We start from the raw sequence: 20693 nt of genomic DNA, 5'->3' as shown, positions 1-20693 counted from the left end.
ATAGAATGTATTCAAAATATCAAAAATAAAAATACTATTAACTAGATGTAAAATAGCAAAAATATTTTCCTCTTGAATGTCCTAGAGATTAAAATAGTAAATGATGAAATTACTAAGTTATAAATACCTAAATAAGTTATCTATACAGTTCTTTCTTACTTACATAAACGTACTTAGTTACTTTTCAATGTTGTTAATTTCCTATTTATTATTTGCTATATAATGCCAGATTTAGTGAGAATTGCCTGTAATACAGAAACGAGTGGAGATGTGACAAAGTAGGGTTTGATTAACAGTACAGATAGTCACTGTTTATATCTTATGGGGCATAATATTAGCAAAGTTTTACACACTTATTATTGTGCACTTTTTATTAAATGCACCTGAAAGATGTTATTTAATCACACCTCATTTTGTGTCCCCTCTGTCAGTTAAAGGTGCATAACATAGTTGATATTGATATCACTGTTTATTGCTTGTCAATTTATTTCTGTTGTGTTTTATTAACTGAGCAGCTGAAAGAGTAGGTGTCATTTGATCAATTCAGATCAGCACCAGTAATTGAATTGCGGCATGAGCTGAGCAGAAAAGATGTTGTGTGCACATTCCTGTAAATAGAGGACACCCTTTGCGTTTATATGATGGGACGCACATTGGGATCTTTGTTTTATAGGCAGTGGGCCAGACATAGAAATATATTAGGATACATGTTTTACGTTGTTTACCACATTTTCAAACTGAGCTTGAAAACAAGTGGAATGATTTAAAAAATGGGGGACAATGAAGTCATTTTTAAAGGATCAATGAAATAACAATCTTGGTCATTGCTATTGCTTTTAAATGTTTTACTGAAATTGTTATAGAAAATATGACCTGTTTATGCATCATGCATTTGTATTGCATATGGTTATTTTGCTCACTTACTTCTAGTGTGTAACAATTGACTGTGTTTTTGCTTGGATGTAACAACATCTATGCTGCCCTCTTTGACAGGCCCTCTTGGAAAAGGTCCTGAACTATAGACAGGATGCTCCAAACAGGAAGAAAAATATTGATTTGGGTTAACACATTAACTATTCTTATATCCCACCTTGAGCCTAACAATCAGATCACACTTTGCATAAGCATCTTTATTTTCCTTAAATCATACATGATGTCTTGACTCAACCTTCTAATTGTATTTTTTTTTTTTATGTGATGGATGTTACTTTGCAGGGTTTTCCTCGTAAAAGCAGTGAAGCCTGATAAAAAGACCTCCTGGTGTAAGGTACCCTTATGGTACAGATATAAATAGTAAAGAGAGAGTGAGTGCTGGTTGGGTGTAATGTTCCTTTAAAGGCCACTGCCCCCTGCAGCGTCGTCACTGCGCAGAGCAGTTTGAACCAAAAAGCGGAGTGACCTTCCTCCGCTCTCAGTGAGTCTGAGAGGGGCAGCACTGAAGCAATAAGCCGGTTACAGCTCCTACAGTCCCCCACTTAAGCCACAGAAATGAACAACAACTTAGTCGGAGATGAAGTCGGGTAAGATGCATTTAACAACACCTTCTGCTGCAGACGCATGACACTGTAAACTACGTTATAACTTATAATTAGCGTGCTCTCTTGTCAAGCTCTCATCTGACAGCTAACGTTAGCTACCAGGCTAAGCTAGCTGTAGTAACTGAGTCGGATCGCTAGCCCGGGGAAAGAGGGCTAAAAAGTGAAAGTAGTTATCAAAGTAGCTCAGTTGTAACTGTTGTGTCTTACGACGAAATACACCACGTTTATCTGGAGTGTTGCCATTTAGCTTGTCAAGGTGAAGTGTGAAAGTGTAGTTACTTATTTCAGTGTTGTTTCGAGTTAGCACCTGAGCTAGCTTAGCTAACGCCAGCGAAGCGAAAGTCTCCTCTTCTCGACTTGGCCAGCGTGAGGACATTTAGCGGGCACGGAGGAGGATGGAGCATCCTGTACGGACCCTAGACTTTGACCACTGCCGCCTCACTCATCACTGGTGTGTATCACTGATACACTGATCTTAACCATTCATGAGCTGACCACCTAGTTTGATATTAGTCCGGCTTAAACTTGCAGTTTAACAACCAGCATCCGAGTTCCGCGGTCCGCAGGCAGGGAGCCGGGCAGTCGCTCCGCTGTATCCGCTGCATCCTCTGGAACCAGTTTGTCAGCCGAGTGTTGTGTTAGCTTGCTACGGCTCTGTCCCGGGGTAACTTACGTGGCAGGATGTTCACGAAAAGACTGTTATTGTCGACGCTAATGCAGTGTGTGTCAGAAGAGCAAAGTGACAAACACGAGCAGCACTGTACCTAAGCATTACTCACATTAAACGCGGACCTTTACACTGAGGCTGAGTGTATACCTGCCTCCGCTGCAGCAGCTTTGGTGGCAGCGTTGCCTCATGTTGTGTAATATCTGTGTGCTTATCTGTTCAGTCAGCTGTAGCGTCGTTAAGGCTCCTAAACTGTGCTGTCACTCCACTCTCTCTCTGTGTAGTTAGTCGTTTAATGCTTCTGTGCAGGCGAAGTGTCTCAATGCTTGTTATTTCTTGTGTATGTGATTCTAAATCCAATTTATAATCACTGACTGACTTAATGGTATTGTTATCTACTCTTTACAGTAAACTTTTTGTGGGTGGCTTGGACTGGAGTACCACACAAGGTAAGTAAAGTTAAGGCTCAGACCATTCATGCTTACTTTAAGTTCACAGTGTGTCTGATTTGGCTGCATGGATTTGCTTGCAGACTGGAGGATCCGGGTTGGTAGCATATTGAGTAAACCCATTATGGTTATTCAGATCATATTAAGCTATTAAATACATATTAGAGTTTGGTAATATTATAAACACTAAATATTTAAAAGAAACAACAGTGTTTTTACCTTTTCCTCAATGACAGTATTTATGAGTATATGGTCTTTAACACATGACAAGTTTTTTACACAATGACTGAAATAAGGGTCTATGATTGGCCTCTTTGATGATCAGATTTTCTTTGATTAGAGGTTGCCTTATTTGTTTTTGCTCGTATTATGTTATTTGACTCACTCACAGTAATTATATCCAAATGCTATTAAATGTTGTTGCCCCTTTTTTAATGCAATTTTCCTTCAGTTTTTATTGCATAATTATTGATGATCATTTGCAAACAGTCAGTGAAGTCTACATCAGACAGTCGTTATTGGGTCTGTCTGTGCTTTCCCCTCCCAGACTGCCCAGAGATGGTCTAGTTTGTCTTAAGCCCCTTATTGGCTCATGCTTGGTTTGCCATTGTGTGACTCTGAGCAAGGCTTTAGCCGTGTTAACGGCACTGTAAACATTAGGATCTGAACCACAGCGCTGCGTAACCCTGAGCTTGTTTCCCTAGCGATGCCCCAGGGCTTCCCAGCAATGAGAAAAGCGATTACGATTACTCTCAAAAGTGGCTTTTCATTTGTTCAAACTTGCACGCCTTGCTGTTGTGGGTGTGTGCGGGAGTTAGTGGTTGGGTGTATATTTAGTTTGTCAGTGCCTTCATTGCTCTTGAGAACGTGAATATGTCGCTTGAATAATTCTGCATTGTTGTTTTTATGTTTTCACATTAGAAAAAGGCAAAATTCCCAATACTGCCTTTTAAATAATATCAAGGTCACTGGAGGATTGTGTAATTACATGAAGTGGTGCTTGTGTGTTTTCCCCCCACACCTGTTCTAGTGCAGGTTGAGGTGCTGTACATATTTTCTTAGCATCATTTATCAAAATGAAAGCATCAACTCTATAAATCATGAGTACACTTCTTTGTGGTCAGGATAGAAACTGGGCTTATATCTCCGATGTATGAAACTGGCTTTGCTGAGTTGTTGTATGTTCCTGTGCTTATTTTTATGAAGCATTACTGTTGTTTAATTTATCTATTTCTCTTCTCAGAGACACTTAGAAACTACTTCTCACAGTATGGGGAAGTAGTAGATTGTGTCATCATGAAGGACAAAGCTACAAATCAGTCGCGAGGCTTCGGCTTTGTCAAATTCAAAGACCCCAATTGTGTACGGACAGTACTGGAGACAAAGCCGCATAATCTTGATGGAAGAAATGTAAGTATTTTAAATCAAAGGAGCACATAATCACAAGTAATCAGCCTGCGCTTTGTGTGAACAATATGAAAAACCTCATTCTGGATTTCACAATACAGAGTAGTTCAAAGTTATTCAAGGAGAAGCAGTTGTTCTAAGCATTTGTACTTGCTTGCAGACATTATTACGAATTCACTTGCAAAATTTGGACGTTTATTTTCCCAACAGGATTTACCTGTTTAGTGTCAAATTAGCAGAATTGGCAGGGATCTTGGATTGCTCTGAGAAGCAGTTGTTCCCTTCCCTTCCACATTAATGCTTGAATGCAGTCACCATGAATGACATAGTACCACATTTGTTCAGTTGAAGGAGGAAAAGAAGAGCATAACACTTTAGTGGCCGCATATTCAAATGAATGTCAGTACATTTATTAGGCGAGTCAATATACTGTAATGGATTCAGTGAAGGGGAACATTTGAAGGTGCCTTTTATTTGGAGCTAATGTCAAACGCTCCCTCTCTCTCTTCTGTCAGATTGACCCGAAGCCATGTACTCCCAGAGGAATGCAACCTGAAAAGTCTCGAACCAAGGAGGGCTGGGTAAGAAACACATTTCTACTGGGTTATGCGAGGTGTTTCTGCTGGAATAAGTCTCAGGCTGTCAGTGTCTCCATCCCCTCCTCCTGAGGTTAGACTCCTTTCATAGTCCTAGAGGAGACCTTGACCTTCATTTATAAAACTAGTCTGACTTTGACCTACATTCCCTATAGAGAGCCATTTAAAAAAAAAAAAAAAGAAGAAGAAAAAGATTACAGTGCAAAGCCTTCAAACCTTTGAGAATGCTAGAAATTAGATTTGGGTTTTGCTAATGACTTATATTCACCTCTTTTTTTATCGAAGGACTGTGACTATATCAACAGAGAATTGGTACAGTTTACACAAAAAATTGTCAGATGATAAGGTCACATTTTCCCAGATGTATCAAAAATGAAGAGGTCATAGGCCTGTATCACTATGTAAATGTTCGAATTTCAAATGACATATTTGCCTCTTGCCTTTTTTTTTAATGCAGTACAATTTATGTGTCTTCTTTGGAATGTGTTGTTATTATCTATCCTCCCTCATTGAATAAAACTGAGAGACCATAAGTCAAGCTTGAGACGAGTAGGCTTGTGTGGTTCAGAAATTTGCTTTCAGCAGTGAATTTTTGAATGGCAGAAATCTCTGCAGCAATGTGGGTAATTTGTGGGTCGATCAACATCCCACTGCAGATTTATTATAGGCATTTTGTCCTTTTTGACGTCAAAGCTTTTACTAACGGCACCTTTGCTCTGTATAAAACCTTTTTATACGTCACATATTTGGCTGTAAGCATAAATTGTGAGTCAAAAGCTTTTTATAAATGAGGCTCTTTCCCTCCTGCTGGACCTCCTTTTACTGAGTAGCTGCTTCTTAATGTTTTACTAACAAAGCAGGCGATGTAATTGTTAAAAATCATTGTTGTAAGCAGCCTCAAGCCTTTGCAGCTTGAGTGCAGTGCGCAGCAATGCTGAAATGCTTGGTGGCTGAGAGTAAGGGGGGGAGCTGTGCTCTCTGATCTGTGGAGACTAGTGTTTGCATTGACATGACATGTTAAGAATTATACCCCAGGGCAAGAGGAGAACCTAATTTCTCCTGCACTGTCTGAATAGATGATGGCTAAGTTAACTGGCCCCTTCCCAGAGAGATCCTTTAACAGACACTGAAATCCATACACTCCCTGTTTTCTTTCAGAAGGGCAGCAAAGCCGATAGCAATAAATCAAAGAAGATATTTGTAGGTGGAATCCCCCATAACTGCGGCGAGCCAGAACTCAGGGACTATTTCAATAGATTCGGAGTGGTGAGTATTGCCAAGTGAATAATGCACTTAATGATATCATTAAGAATGCTTGAATGGATGTGACATTGAACAGGGTCAATACTACACTATAAAAAATGTTAATGGTGGGTTAGGAAAATTAATTATTTGATCAAATTGAGTCAGAATATTTAATTGAAGTAAAAATGGTCCTGGTCTGTTTTTTTTTTTTAATGGAGCCACTGTTTCCCTTTGTCCCATTCAAGGTCACAGAGGTGGTAATGATCTATGATGCGGAGAAGCAGAGGCCCCGAGGTAAAAGCTGATCCCGTTTTTTCTCTCCCCTGTCCTTACCGTACATCTTAAATCTCATGACAAACTATTCTGGCCCAAAGAGAAAAGAGCTTCAATTCAATTTAAACACTGTAAGCCATAACGGGCATTTTATGTGTAGTCAAGGCGAACAATAAAACACGAAAGCATGTTGGATAAAACGTTACAAAGCGTACACATTCACCACAGTGTACATTCAAAGGAGAAATCTGACTTGACATATCTGGAGGAATGAAAAGCTCAGTCTCATGCCTAATGCTCTGCTCTCCTGTAAAATACATGAAATTCTAAAAGGGGCATCAAGGCGATACCTTCATGTGGTTACACAGTTTTGCAATTTGACATGAATGTAATCTGCTGACTCAATACAATGGTAGATGGCACCTCTAAAACCTCTCCTCAGTCTGTGCCACATGCTCAATTCTGGAAATTGTTTCAGGAATTGCAGGCACTGATTTGTACTGATGCAGTGTCCTTCATGACCTTGTGTGTCAACCCTAGTCTGTTCCATAAACACAGATATACTCTTTTAAATAGGTAGAGCAAGAAGGAAATAACATATTAAAAGCCTTCAGTCAACAGTATTAGTGAAAACACTGGTATTGACCCGGTGATATCTTCATCAGAAATGATAAAAATGTAATAAAAAAAGATGGTCATCCTCAAGGGCAACGTAATGTCTCCTGGATTTACTACATTAGAAACTGAGTATTCTCACGGAGTGATACAAAACATGTATTATTACATCAAAATATATATCAACGCCGCTTAGTGTGCCAGAGTGCCTGCATAAATGTTATGAAAACCCTAAGGAAGATCCGTCTGATCCCAAAAGCTCACTGAGGCGTTCACATTTGTTTAAGGATGTATGAAGACTTTCTAGTTTTAGGTGGTGTTGCCACCAAATTCAGAGAGTATCCTCAGTATTCATGACATTTATTTGAATGATCTGTTAATCAATTTTTTGTCTTTGAAATATAATTAAACTTACATTTTAAGTATGCACACATTTCCTAAACACTTAATTCATTGTTTGGTCAAAACCAGCAGTCCATCTTCAGGGATGTTTCTCAAAAATGTTTGCATGATTTATCATATTTTCAAGGAATGCGATCTCTAAACTATGATAAAGAATCCTGTTACATCTATAAAATGCAAAAAGTTTCTGCCTCTAAGTCACAAACTGAAGAAGAGTAGGCAGGTTGCAGGAAAAGTAGGTGCTCCAAAAATGATAGTACTTTATCACAACATGCATTTGGCATATTGAGAGCAGTTTGAGTGTCTAAGGGGAGGTGCATGTCCTTCAAAGAGGCTGGAGGTCCATTGTTAACACCAGAACAATGGAACCTGTTTTTAAAGCGTTTTTTCTTTGCTCTAACGTATTTCCTGACAGACCATTCAGATCTCGGAGGAGTTTGCCCACTTAATCATCAGTGTAATGTGAGTTTATGACATGTGCCGACACTTTTAGCACGGATGGCCTCACTGGGAATCATACCCTAAGCCACCGGCAGTGTTGGTGTCAGACTCCGCCCACTGCCTTGAAGTCATCTGTTTCATCTGTGTCTGTCCTACATAGCAAAGATGCAGCGGCCGCCGACCCACGACATACAGTATATTACCGCTCTCCCTTCAAACCCCAATCATTCTCTGTTGGGCGAAACCCTGAATAGTTTGTCATTTGAATTTAACATGATGTATTGCAACAGTAACAGTATCTCATCTTGTATAAACGTTTTCTTTTACTAAAACCAATAAACTTTCAATGTTGGAATAAGTTTTCTTTACCTTGATTTAGACGTAACTTATACATGTATCTTAAATGGCGTAGTATGTGTTTTCCTTATGTTTAGAAAGTTAAGTATTTTTGTAAGTAAGCCCTTTCTATTTTTCTTTCTTCTGCCCCCCTTCTCCTTGTGAATGGTTTGAATGTGATTAACGGTGTCTCTTAAGATTTGTCTTTTCTCCTTTAGGTTACTGTGCATTGACTGGTAGCACAGAGGTACAGGCCAAATGTAAACGCACTCAAAAAAATGTTCTTGGTCTAAATGGGGTGTGTACAAAGTTGCATCGAATTGTGAAATTCTCTGAAGGGTAATCTTTTCTCGATTCTATTAGAAAAAGAGTTTATGGTTGATGTTCCTGTTTATTATTTGAGATATATGTAAGCGACAATTGAACATTTTGCTTTGGTGTTTACTAAGGACAATATTGACATCATAGTAAATGTAAGCCAATATTCCAAATGTCAAGAAATAACAAACAAATTCTTTTAAATCTCATTTATGGTTAAAATCTGACAAGAAGGCTAAACGGTAATGTAATGAAATGATCACATCATTTTGCAATAACACAATTATATACTGAATAAATGATGAGGGCTGCAACTAACAGTGATTTTCAGTGTCAATAAATCAAATAATAATTTTACAGATTAACAAATGAAATGTTTGTTATATGAACTTAATTTCAAATATTGTCTGCAAATATCATTCATGTGTTTGTTTGAAATATCCCATTTCAAGATGTGTGATTAAAAGCAGGGACAAATATGAACTATCTTTTATTTGTTGTTAATTATCAGTATTTGAAAACTGATTTGAGCAACAAGTCTTAAAATGTTTATCTTGACTGAAAGAGAAATTCTTCAATGTGGGGACTGTTTTAAGTTCAGATCAAGGACGGGTCATTGACAGATGTTATTAATAGCAATAGGTCAGGATGCTGGGGATTGCTTGGCATGGCACTAGAGGTCCCTCTAAAATCTTTTATCTCGTAGGACCTTTAATTGGATCCAGGTTAGGTCCCCAGGTAGAGATGTGCACACAACCCAATTCTGCCAAAGTGGAAGTAAATCAAATTGAAAGTAGATCATTGCAGCGCGTCAACGACCTGCTAATAAAAGTTCTGTTACAGATTGTCAGATGAGTTTACTGAGCCAACATGTTTAACCGAAAACCGTTTCTTCTTGTCGTTGTTGTTGAACTTTGTATACACCCCATGAAAGCCTTGATCATAATCTGCACTTTTCACTTTGGGAAACCCGTCGTGGCCTATATCTTTGTGTTACCGCTGTAATCAATACTATAATCGTCCAATTTAGGCTTATCCTGGCTGACTCAAAAGTGAAATACTGAATTTGGGAAAGCTTGGAGAAAGCTTTAGGCATTCTACAGTTTGTGTTTCTCCATGTTTTGTGATGCATTAACAATGGCTGCTGCGAGTGTGTGTGCTCCACAGCAATATACCAAGGGACAGATCAAGGTGGGGTTTGGATGAAACAGCATGAAGCGACAAAATGGTTTAATTGGCATTTATCATTGTTAAAGAGTGGAAAATGGACTTAATAGTTAATTAGTTTGTTTGTGACATTTCACATTAAATCAAATGTGAAATCAAATTGTCATCTTGACACAATATTTCTAATTGTTTGCACAGTAAAGAGCAAAGTTTCCTTGGATCCCCCAGGCTTTAGTCTTGGATTTGTGTTGTTCTGAGAGTCTGCGACATCATCCGAACCCCAGGAGCATCTTGCTCACTCTTGACAGATCCTCACTCTGCTGAAGCCCAATACTGTTCTTCATCTTGTGTTGTCACAACCCCCCTGCTACCTTGATTCACTCTTGGTCGTTGGCTAGGTTTTGGATTTATTACTTTCGAGGCCGAACAATCAGTGGACCAGGCTGTCAACATGCATTTTCACGACATCATGGGCAAAAAAGTGTGTAGTTGTAGTTTTATTTTACCCTTAAGATCAAACAGAGGCTTGGGCGACAGAGTGAGAATTACATTATGATGCTGTTTTATTTTTTTCACTTTCCAGTGGCTTCCCATTAATGACTGCAGCATCATATAGCACAACGTTAGTCTTTCCACATCTTAAAATCATAAGGCCACCTATTAATTTAACTCATCTTATTATTATTTTATTAATAATAATATTTTTGGGCTCTAAACATTTGCTACCTTCACACCTATGCTTCTATAGGCACAATACATTTATACTAATGCTCTTATATTAGTTTTTTATAGTCGCCTAAGGCTTTGTTTAAGTCGACCACTCCTTTAGGATGTCCTAAGTGCATAAGATTGTACTTGAAATATTAAAGTCACATTCTTATCTGTTTTCATATTTAAAATATAAGCAAATTAAAGTACAAAGCTCATCGGATTTGCATGAATATAAATCACCTAAAGGATTGGTCAATTCAGTTCTGTTTCTTTTGATTTCTGATATTTTGTTGGCAGGTCACTTACATGTCAACATGTTTTCCTTTTCTTTTTCTTATTTTCTTTTGGAAAAGTAAAAAAAAAAGCTTAACTCAGTGACCTCAGTTGAAGAATCTCCATACTGTATCTTTCAATTTCATAAATAACAAAAGACAGTTCCCTCTAAAACGCTGCTTGGATCAGTCATTTTGAAGTGTTTGTTTTTACTCACTGGGTGTACCAGATGGATGGCGTTTACTGCGCAAAGACAACTCAGACAGCGTCAGGTAAGCTGTCCATCCGGGAAAACACTGACTATACATTCATTAGGGTGTTATATTTAAGCACCCCTCCTAACCTTCTGGCAGTCCTTGTATTGTTCAAGTGGCAAACACCACCTGCCTGGCACCTCAGCTGAATAAAACAAACCATTCAAAAAATAAAGTGCTGCTTGGTACACATGCTACGATTGGTCCTGAGATTTGGAGACACTTTTATAGCTTCCATTTATTAAAACCCCCCCTTTTCCCCAATAGAGACATTTTATAATTAGCAGCTTTTAAACCTCTGCAGAGATACCATAAGAGAGACTCCTTTCTGCCCTGAGTAATGATTTGTGGGCATAGGAAAATTATTAAAGTCAAACATAGAGAAGTCAATCATATCATCACATGTTTCTGTCCTTGATCTTTACATGGCTGCACAAGTGTTTTAAATCAGTCTGCGGTACACTGCGACACTGAGGAAACCTCTGGGTTTATCTTGAGGTTTATAATCTCTTATTTAAAAAAGTTAAAGCAGTGTTCATTTTTATCTTTTGAAAAGTGCTTGTTGTGCTGGTATTCCTGCACTGAACAGTGTGAGCAGTGGATTTCTTTTTTTCTCTGATTTAATGAAGCCTGTGGTTCTATAGGAGGCACCTAACATTATCTCTGTTAAATTTGAGCAATTTTAAAGTATATTTGGGGTCAGTCTTGCTTGTGATTGAGAGTGGATGTAGATATATAAAAGTGAATGAAAGACAGAGAAATTGGGAATAACGTACAACTAACCCCCCTGGCTGGAGTTGAACCATGGGTTTGCTATTAGCACAACCCATCTTGACCCTACTATGTCTAATCTGAACAAACTATGGAATGAAAGTTTAATATTTTAATTTGTAACATTATATTGTTGGTTGTTTTGTCGAGACAAAGAAGCTTAAAAGCTTTCTTGAACTGGATTTAAGCTGTATTTTGGTTATATTAACCAATTATGTTGAGTAGCAACACTAAACATTTTAATTGAAATGTCACTTAATACACTCAAAATCCCATTTCCTAGGTAAATGAATCAGCCCTACCTGTTTACTCTCCAGTGGAGCCCGCCCCCCTTGACTTTGCCCTGGTTTCCAGCAGGAATCAAGGCTTACCTTAATCCATTGTTCTTGACTTGACATTACCTTACGCTGGGACTTGAGGGAGGCTGGGAGATATGAGCTACAAAATTAGAAATTGGAGCACATCAAACTGTGGAACAAATCCCAAGTCTGCTGTTGGGGACTGCACAGAAGTCATGGTATCCATCACTCGACGCTGTGATGCCCACGGGAGAACGTGCTCAGGTAGCTGCTGGTGGCGGCGGGGCCACTGCCGGAAACATGTGCATGTAATTAGGTCGACAGAGAAGGAAGAGGGGAGGCTGGGGATGGTGGCAACACCTTAAAGCGGGGAGGAATTTGTGATTCGTTTTCTTTCTGCAAGGTGACCCCAATAACTCAAACCCTCAGTCTATTTCTGGTTGGCCCCCCCTTAGTCTCAGTCTGTTTCTTTGCTCTGGTTAACTGCTGGTAGCTTTGCCTAGTTACAGGAAGGACATTTTTTGTTTTTGGGGCAATATATTTATACTTGACTTACTATTACAGTGATTGATAATAGCAATACATAAAGGACAGATTTAAGAACAACATAGATGGATAAAGTCAGTTGGCATATGTTTATAACTTGATGGTATAAGGCGTTGATTCCCAAACAGTAATTGAAATATCAAAAATAAAGTTAAGATCAGAAACAGAGGATTGGAACACTTACATTCTGAGCTTTTGAAGTATAAAAAAAGTTGCCTCCAGCAGCAGTTTGACATTGTTTTTGAGGTCCAATTCGGTCAGTCACTTGTACTCAATTGAAAACAACCTTCGATACGGTATGAAGATTCAATGTATAGAATGACAGAAAAGACTGTTTATTTGTTCTATCTGCATGTTTACCTTTATTTATTCTGTTAGAACTGAGATAGAAATTTCTCTCTACATTCATTTTCCCCCTAAAACTTATTCCAAATAAAATATATTTGAGATGCTTTGTAAGCATTAGCCAGAGAAAGGTAAGTCATGACCTTCCATTAGATGTCTTTATCACATTAGGGCTATTTATTTCAATAAAAAACTAAATGTATGTTTCTCAGGTACATCTTAAGATGCTGTGATCTGGAGACAATTCATTTAAAACAACGTGTAACATTTACTGTCTTTGCACTACGATTCTGGCTACTGTGAAATTCCTGCTTGATACGTAGTACCTGAGACACATAGCTGCACAGCTGTACTGGCTACACAGTTATATTATTTACAATAGTTGCCCAATAATAAATAATAAAGATAAAGTGAAAGATTTCAAACTGGCCCAATGTAAAGATTAATAATCAGTGGTAGGTTAGGACTGTCTAGGTGAGGGACTTCATGGACTTTATACTGGTGTTGCTAAATGTGTCCTCCTTGTCCTTTGTCCAGGTTGAAGTAAAGAAGGCTGAACCTCGTGACAGCAAAGCTCCTGGCCAGGTCGGCCCAGGCCAGTGGGTGTCTCGGGGCATCCTGAGCGCAGCTAATGGTTGGACAGCACAGCCTGCCCCGGGCTGGCAGCAGCCTTACGGGGCGCAGGGTGAGTGGGATCAAGTCAGAGAGCAGAGTGAGTGAAGCTCTAACCGTGACTGTTTAAATGTGCTAAACCTGCTGCTTCAACATTGTTGAATTGTTTATCTGTTTATCTGTATATCTGTATCCTTAAACATTTAACATTTCAATTATTGTCCCCAGTCTAACGTCTTTTTTCTCTTCCTGAAGGAGTGTGGGTGTCGACTACTGGCCAACCTTTAGGTAAGTGTTTGTCTCCACTTTACAGCAAAAATACATTTTAGAAAATTGGTTGGTTTTCAGTATGTAGGCCTGTAAAGGTTATTGACCTATTGTATGCTATTACATGTTTCTTAACTGAGCCAGAGAGTCTATTGTAGTTATTATTTGGTTGTGTGGTTTTATGATATTCATGTTTTATTTTTAATTAGGATATTTAAATATTTTTCTCATTCCAAATCTTCCAAATATTGAGCTGGTGTACTTTTATGTAATTTAAATAAATTCCATATTTTGTCTTTCATATCAACATTATTTCTAAAACAGGGGTTTTAGTTTTCCAACTAAAGTAGTTTGAATTAATCAAACTGCAGATAGATTTTGTGCTTATCTTGAAACGCCTGTGTCACAGAAAGGATCCTGCTCTCTGTGTGGCCAATAGTCTGATGACCGTTAACAGCAAGCATTATCACTGATTCATAATGGCTGAGGCTGCTGATAATTTGCTGCTTGAGACAGATGGCAGCCTTGAATAGATTCCAGCCTCCCTCTGCTATTGGTCAGGCTCGGTTTCATATCACTACCTCCGGGTCATCCCGCAATGCTCACTGCGGTGTTGGCCCTCAGAAGATACTTCAGTTCTATTCGGCTCTAGAATGTGTTCTTCAAATTCTCAAACTATACATGTTGGCAGTTAAGTTATTTTCATGATTGCAGTTATTGTACGTAATTCAATATATAAAACCAATATTTATCTTAAACATTTCTGTAAAATAGATCTGTTCTGTGTTGGAGCAGGCGGCTATGGACCTCAGTTGACAGCAAGCCGCGGAAACCCCACACAGCCTCCATCACCTTTCAACGCATTCCTGGTCACGACCCCGGCAGGCGGCTTCGCTGCACCTCAGGCCTTCCCTCAGCAAGGCTACAGCACCGCACCTCAGTTTGGTCAGTAATACTGTGACACACTTACTACTTTCACTTTGGTGTTGTTTTCACATCCCCATAAAGTACTTACAGATATCAGAGCATATGTGAGAGAGAAGGTAACACTGTGGATTAAGTGGATATAAGGAAACAGTAAGAAACCAACACTGAAACAGGTGTGAGTAAATGTTTTAGTTGAGTGTATGACAGGATTTCCTGTCAGCTTTTGCTCTTGCTGTGTTAAGGGAGGAACCTCCACCTTATCAGAGATGGACAGCATGTCTCGCAGTCACCCAGCGTTTAAATGAAATCATGCTAAAAAGTGTGTGGGCATTATATTTTCAAACAACTGAACCTGTTACCAAATATGTTGTCAATCATGGACAAAATATTAGGAAGGTGTTAAAGCAGACCAAAACTATTATTCACAATTAATTTCAGCAACCTACATTTACAAAAGACATGTGCATGTAAAACTTCATTATTAATGTGAGTCATTATGCTTTCTGAATGATCTGATGTGGTCAACTACATTGACTAGACTGCTTTTGGAATATATTTATTGTTTTATTCAAAGTCACCACCACTGGGGCTTTCATACTTGCGCGTAATTTATAATCTGTGATGAAGCCACAGTGATGATCATGTTACTTTCCAACAGGTTACAGTTTTGGCACACCCCAAGCAGACCAGTACGCTCAACAGGTTCCTCCTCCGCCCACAACTCCAGGAACTGCACCTCTGGGCTTTGCCTCCGCCACCACACCGACTCAGGACTTGAGCAAAGCTCCCACTGGGCAGCCTGACTTCCCTTATAGCCAGTATGGTAAGAAAAGCATTGTGCATTAAGCAGTTTGCTGCCCTTCTCTCCCCCATTTGGTTTTTATTCTCCCCTCGGCCCTGCCCATTTCCCTGGATATTTAATTGGAAGGAACTACAGCTCATTCAAATGCTTACCTACAACCCTTAGACAAGCAGAAGCTTGCTCCTGGAACCATCCAGCTTGAACTGCTCCACATGCATACATGCTTCTTGCATACATGAAGCCCTCTGGCTGTGCAGTGAAGATGCTGCTGGAGTTTCCTCATATCCTGGAGTCTTCAGCAGTCATTTCTTACAAGTTTTTCAAGTTTTTGTGGATTGATTAAACAAATATGTTTAGGTTTGAATTAGATCATCCTGCCTGGCAATGTTCTTTATTTTGCATTTTTATTTTATTTTTATTTTCAAGGGAGTGAAAGCTTCTCCTGGCAGACTGCAATAGACAGTTGACGTGGTTCAGTTATCCCTACCTTGTAATTATCCCACCTACACCTTCTCTCTTCTTCCCTGTTGATGATTTTGCTGGCTTCTTTTCCTGATGTTGGCACGACAGCCATAGAAGAGCCCCAGCATGACAGTTTTACGCCTGTGAAACCTTATTTCTGGAATTAGGCATGTCCAGCCTGCCAAGTTACCTATTAAAAACGGACGACATGTCCATCAATTTATCAAACCAGAGCTTTGCATGTAAGACCCTCTGCCTTTTAAATACATGCACAAATTACAAGTCATACTTTAGATTCCTGGGTAATTCAGTTTTTACTTTTGTGTCTGTAGATTTTACTTCCTGTGAGTGTCTTTGTTGTCTTTTAGCTGGACAGCGTTCAGCCATGATAATTATTCCTGCTGGATCTCTACTGAGCCAGTAAATTCTTGGCTTCATTTCAGTCAGCGTGAAAGGACTTGAAAATAACAGATTTTAACAAGCCACTTCTACAAACTGATGTGCTTTATTAATTGATGTGATTCAAGTAATTGTGAGGTAGTTCTCCAGTGACATGCTCTATACACATAGAGACTGTGAAAACTAGCCAGCATCCATGGAATATGCACATGCTTCAGTCAACATTCAGACATTCAGTCTCATCAACACACAGACGGATAAGAGTCAGATGTTCATTCTGGGGCTACATTCAGTTTTTTTGGCTGGCTGGTATTTTTCTTGGCTTACAGCTGCTTCACACTGCTGGATCTGCATTTAAAGCAGTCATGTGATCAGGACAGACATGACAGGTGCCCATCTTGTTCAGTGTTTCCTGCTTGTGCTTATCTTCCATCCAGCTTTTTGCATTTGGTGTTAACTGCCTCTCCAGGCAGCATTTAAAGTCGGGAGAAGCAACACAAAGTTATTCTTAAATAACCCCTAACGATTTTTACGTATCACACTCCTCTACCAGGAACGTTTTCTGTATTTAACAACAGCAAGAACTGGTTATGGCATTTTTACCTGTTTAAGATTAGTAAATTGTGAAGAAATTGAGCAAGTTTAGTTTTAGGTGAAGTTTGGCCTTCGTGAAGTAGGGGAGTTTGGAGAAATTTGACGTCAAACCAGTGGTTTGCATGTTTGATTCATTTCAATTGATGCCAATTTCTAATGAATACCATATATACTAACTTGATGACTCCCACCTTCTAGGTAGGCGCTGGCTTTTATGAAATTACAGTACAATGACATTTGAAAAACCTAATTCAGTGATATTTTACAATAAACATTTAAAAATAAAAATCGTAATTCAAGAACTCTAATACCTGAACTTTGACAGCTGAAGAGCAACTTCTTCACTTAGCCTCATCCCTATAGTTAGAGGAAATGAATATGTTTTAAGACTATAGCTAACTAAACAAGTTATTTGTGGTTACTTTGGGATATTAAAAGAAAGAGTTTAGAGAATGGCCAGTGCTTACAATGGGAGAACATAAAACAATTGCAAATAATACCACTTCGATACATCAAGTCAGTTTCAAGTTGATTGTCATAGCATGCTGAATCAATGGCTGCTTGGAAGATAGGACATCACTCTAGGTTATGGCATTCTTTGGTCAATGGCTGGCAGCAATGTGACGTCAATGCAAGTCGTATTTTATACACTAAAATAAGCAAAACACTGGTATGTTTTTTCTAGTTACTCTCCCTAGTTGCTTACCTCTTCTAATATTAGTTAGGAAAGCACGTTTTTCACGTTGCAAATTAAAATATAATGCACATTTCACTTAACTTCACGAGGCCAGGCAGGCATGATCTTAAAAAGTCAGGAGCGCTAGCAGACAGCTCACGCACTCACACTCTATTTTGTTTGACTTCCAGATAAGGCTGAGCATTGGTACCTTTCCAGGCGTAGTGCAGTTGCAGTGAATGAGTATACCTGTGCAGCTGTTAGCTCAGTAAGGGGGGAACTATGTAAAGTAGCCGGCCAGCAGTATCTGGGTTCAGTCAACCTGGTCTCCTCATCTCCCTGATAGGCTTGGGTAACTACCTTCAGGACCCCTCTGCCTACGGACCAACGCGTCCTTCTCACAGTAATGGTCAGGATGAGCAGGGAGGATATAGTGCAGGTAGGTGACAGCATTGTCTTCTCCAACCACAACAGTAGCATTTGTTCAGTACTATAGTGTTTGTAGAGCTGCAACATGGTTATTTTCCTCTTTTCTTTTGCTCTGTGTATTTCGTATTTTGCATGTACATTTTGCATGTACATACAAATTACATTGTATACTCTTGTATAGTAAAGGACAGCCTTCAAGTGTCAGCTGAGTGGATTTAAAACACATTTAAATTGAAATGTATCATTCGGACCATAAGCAGTCATTTCCCTCAGTGGCTGAAGCTTTACTATACCAAGACTTACCATGTCCTCCTCTTTTGTCCACTCTCTGTGTCCGCATTGCTTTGCAGATTATATACAAGGATGATCTAATTGTCAGAAAATGTGTTCATGGTTCAGTTGTCTTTATGCATCAGCAGTCCATTCACCCGTTGTGTTCCCCCATGTAATGCCTCCATATTATAGCTAAGGGGATGAGAAAGGGGAGAAGATTCAAAGAAGGACAATAGCAGTACGTTTTCCAATTCCTGTCTTCTGTTGGTCCTGTTGGGACCCCTCTCTGTTCAAGTACCTGTCTATGATCTGCTCATGGAGCAATTTGAACCCCCCCAAAAGAAATGTGATGTATTTTCTAACTTTTCCTGCCATTTTTTTCCTTTCTGTCTTTCTATCTGTCTCTTGTATTGTCATTCCACTTATTTATAATGTCCCAACTCCAGTATTATTAAGGAAAAATCCAAAATCAGTACCAACTGATGTTTCTACCACCCATTTGGTTGCCAACCACTCAGTTTGTTTCCCCCGACCATCACTTTCATGTCCTTTTGGCTTGGACAGTGGCTGGGGAGATTTGGGTTGCACCAGCCTTTTCTCCAGTCAGATCAGTTTCCTTCCTTTTGTGTCACTTTGGTTTCCCTGTCTGTTTGCAGGGAGATGGTGCCATCCAGTGTCTGAATAGAAGAACATTGATCATCAAGAGAATCTAGAGATTGTTTTCCTCAATGAAGCCTTCCTAAATTAACTGAAATTATCAAGTTTGTTTTTACATTTTAACAATAATGTTCAACACTAAAGAGCTCATTGGAGGAATACAGTATTCGCATTTAGAGGGAAAATCCACCATGAAACCTTTACATTTTTTACACAACATGCCATTAGCAGTGCATATTTCATATCTTTATCCTTTTAGTTGTTTTGTGTGTCACAGTTTAGTGCGTGTAGCACAAATACATTTCAAAGCCCCAAAAATGTAAACTACATCTTTATGTTATCCTTATATGTAAACAATGTAGATGTATACAAGATTTAAACTAAAGTAAAGTAAACTAAGTTAAATTGGAAGAAGGCAGCACGATAATAATCAGTTTGATGTCAGCTTCAGTAGAGTTTTAAAACATTTTTGTTGTCGATCAAAAATATTCATCTAAGAAATGTATTGTGTAGTGAAAAGGTTGACGGGTGGATTTTTCCTTTTCCATTAAAAGTTGTTTTACTTGGCAATACTTTTAAAGAAGTAAGGTTTCTCCCCAAACACTGTTTCATGTCCCTGACATTAAAGTCCTTCTTTCCCCCTGCTCTCCCCTATCTGTCGTCCTCAGGGTATGGGCAGGACCTGACCGCCTTCAGCCACACCTTCGCGGACCCCAGCCAGCAGACGGCTTCCTACGGGACAGCACAGCCCGCCGGCCCCCAGCCCGCTGCCACTGCATTCGGCAGAGGGCAGAACCACAACGTACAGGGCTTCCACCCATATCGACGCTGACCACGACCTCTGGGCATGGCAGCTGTGTAAAGTTCAGAAACAAAAAAACAAAAAAAATAGAAGTCAGGGATATGTGTGTTTGCTAAAAAGCAAAACTGGAGTTCTGGATTGTTCTGTGGGAATGTTGACTGCACACAGTGAGTGAAACGGAAACCTTTGTGAAAGCAGGGATTCCAGTAAAGTCAAAATGGGTCTAAAGAAACCCATGTTTTCTTTTTTGCATAACTTTATGAACATTCAGCAGAATGAAGCTTTTATCCCCTACCCACCCCATCCCATGTTTTATAGTAGGACTAAACTACTTTGCAATAATTTTGATTGTCTGGTCAAACACTAGCACAGAGACTATATGTAAAGAGACTTGCATATAAATATGTATATTTATGGTGGACACAAATGAAAACAGGGTCTCAAGTTTCCTCAGCTTTAAATTCTAGGGGAAAATGTTTTTATTTTTCATTTGGTGGTTTTGTTTACTTTCTGAGCCTTTAAAGTTTGTTTAAAATTGAGATTATGAATATATATATATATATATATATTATACACAAACTGTGCAATTTTTTAAAAAGAGAATTTTGTACTATAAATGTACACTTTGCTTGTTTTTTTATTTAAAGATGTAGACTTCCCTCAGGTGGCTCTTTTGGGTGCATTTTTTGCACTTACGCAAAAAGGAAAAAAAAGGACAAATTATTACAAAAATAAATGTTTTAAGGATACCGTGCTTGTCCCGGTTGTTTATATTTGGTTGTGGATGTATTTGCTTCTAGTGTTTCAATGGTAAAACCTACAAAATATAGCTGAAACAATTGGTTGATAATATTTTAGTAGATTGATATTTTTGATGATTAATTAATTGAATCAGCCGTTTTTTTCAAGCAAAAATGGCACATAAAATGGTTAATGCATCAAATGTTAAAGATGTGCTGCATTTATCTGTTTGATATTAATAAAAACAAATATTTTTAGACTGGTGTTTAGACAAAACATAAGTATATTTCCCACCTCGCTCTCAAAAACTGAGAAAATAATAAATGTCGAAGGTTTACAGGCTTAACTTACTATATTTGAATAGACCAGAAATGAATGAATATCCTTATTTTATTTTTT

The 20693-nt window shown here is 38.8% G+C and overlaps 1 protein-coding gene across 5 annotated transcripts; it reads left to right on the top strand.

Annotated features, from left to right (window-relative positions):
- The first annotated feature begins 1375 nt into the window (after positions 1-1375).
- dazap1 (DAZ associated protein 1) lies at positions 1376-20551 on the top strand. 5 transcript variants are annotated; one of them, XM_063891938.1, is made up of 13 exons: positions 1376-1520; positions 2614-2654; positions 3898-4064; positions 4577-4642; positions 5819-5923; positions 6148-6196; positions 9853-9935; positions 13191-13338; positions 13521-13553; positions 14307-14477; positions 15118-15282; positions 17739-17831; positions 19420-20551. In XM_063891938.1, the coding sequence occupies exons 1-13, from the start codon at positions 1489-1491 to the stop codon at positions 19581-19583; spliced, it is 1317 nt and encodes a 438-aa protein (XP_063748008.1). In that variant the 5' UTR covers positions 1376-1488; the 3' UTR covers positions 19584-20551. The 5 variants fall into 5 exon arrangements, with proteins under 5 accessions (XP_063748008.1, XP_063748009.1, XP_063748007.1 ...); XM_063891939.1 differs by having other exon boundaries at positions 5816-5923; positions 14328-14477; XM_063891937.1 differs by having other exon boundaries at positions 5816-5923.
- Positions 20552-20693: the final 142 nt, after the last annotated feature.

Source organism: Eleginops maclovinus, chromosome 9, assembly GCF_036324505.1.
Source record: "Eleginops maclovinus isolate JMC-PN-2008 ecotype Puerto Natales chromosome 9, JC_Emac_rtc_rv5, whole genome shotgun sequence".
NCBI classification, from domain to species: Eukaryota; Metazoa; Chordata; class Actinopteri; order Perciformes; family Eleginopidae; genus Eleginops; species Eleginops maclovinus.
This window is presented reverse-complemented; position numbering and strand designations above follow the sequence as displayed.

What these genes read in the sequence shown, in the direction of transcription:
- dazap1 (XM_063891937.1), top strand. Translation starts at nt 1,489, where the DNA reads ATGAACAACAACTTAGTCGGAGATGAAGTCGG. An exon ending in GGAGAAGCAGAGGCCCCGAG is followed by an intron (nt 6,197 to 9,852) that starts GTAAAAGCTGAT and finishes GTCGTTGGCTAG; the next exon opens with GTTTTGGATTTATTACTTTC. An exon ending in GCAGCCTTACGGGGCGCAGG is followed by an intron (nt 13,339 to 13,520) that starts GTGAGTGGGATC and finishes CTCTTCCTGAAG; the next exon opens with GAGTGTGGGTGTCGACTACT.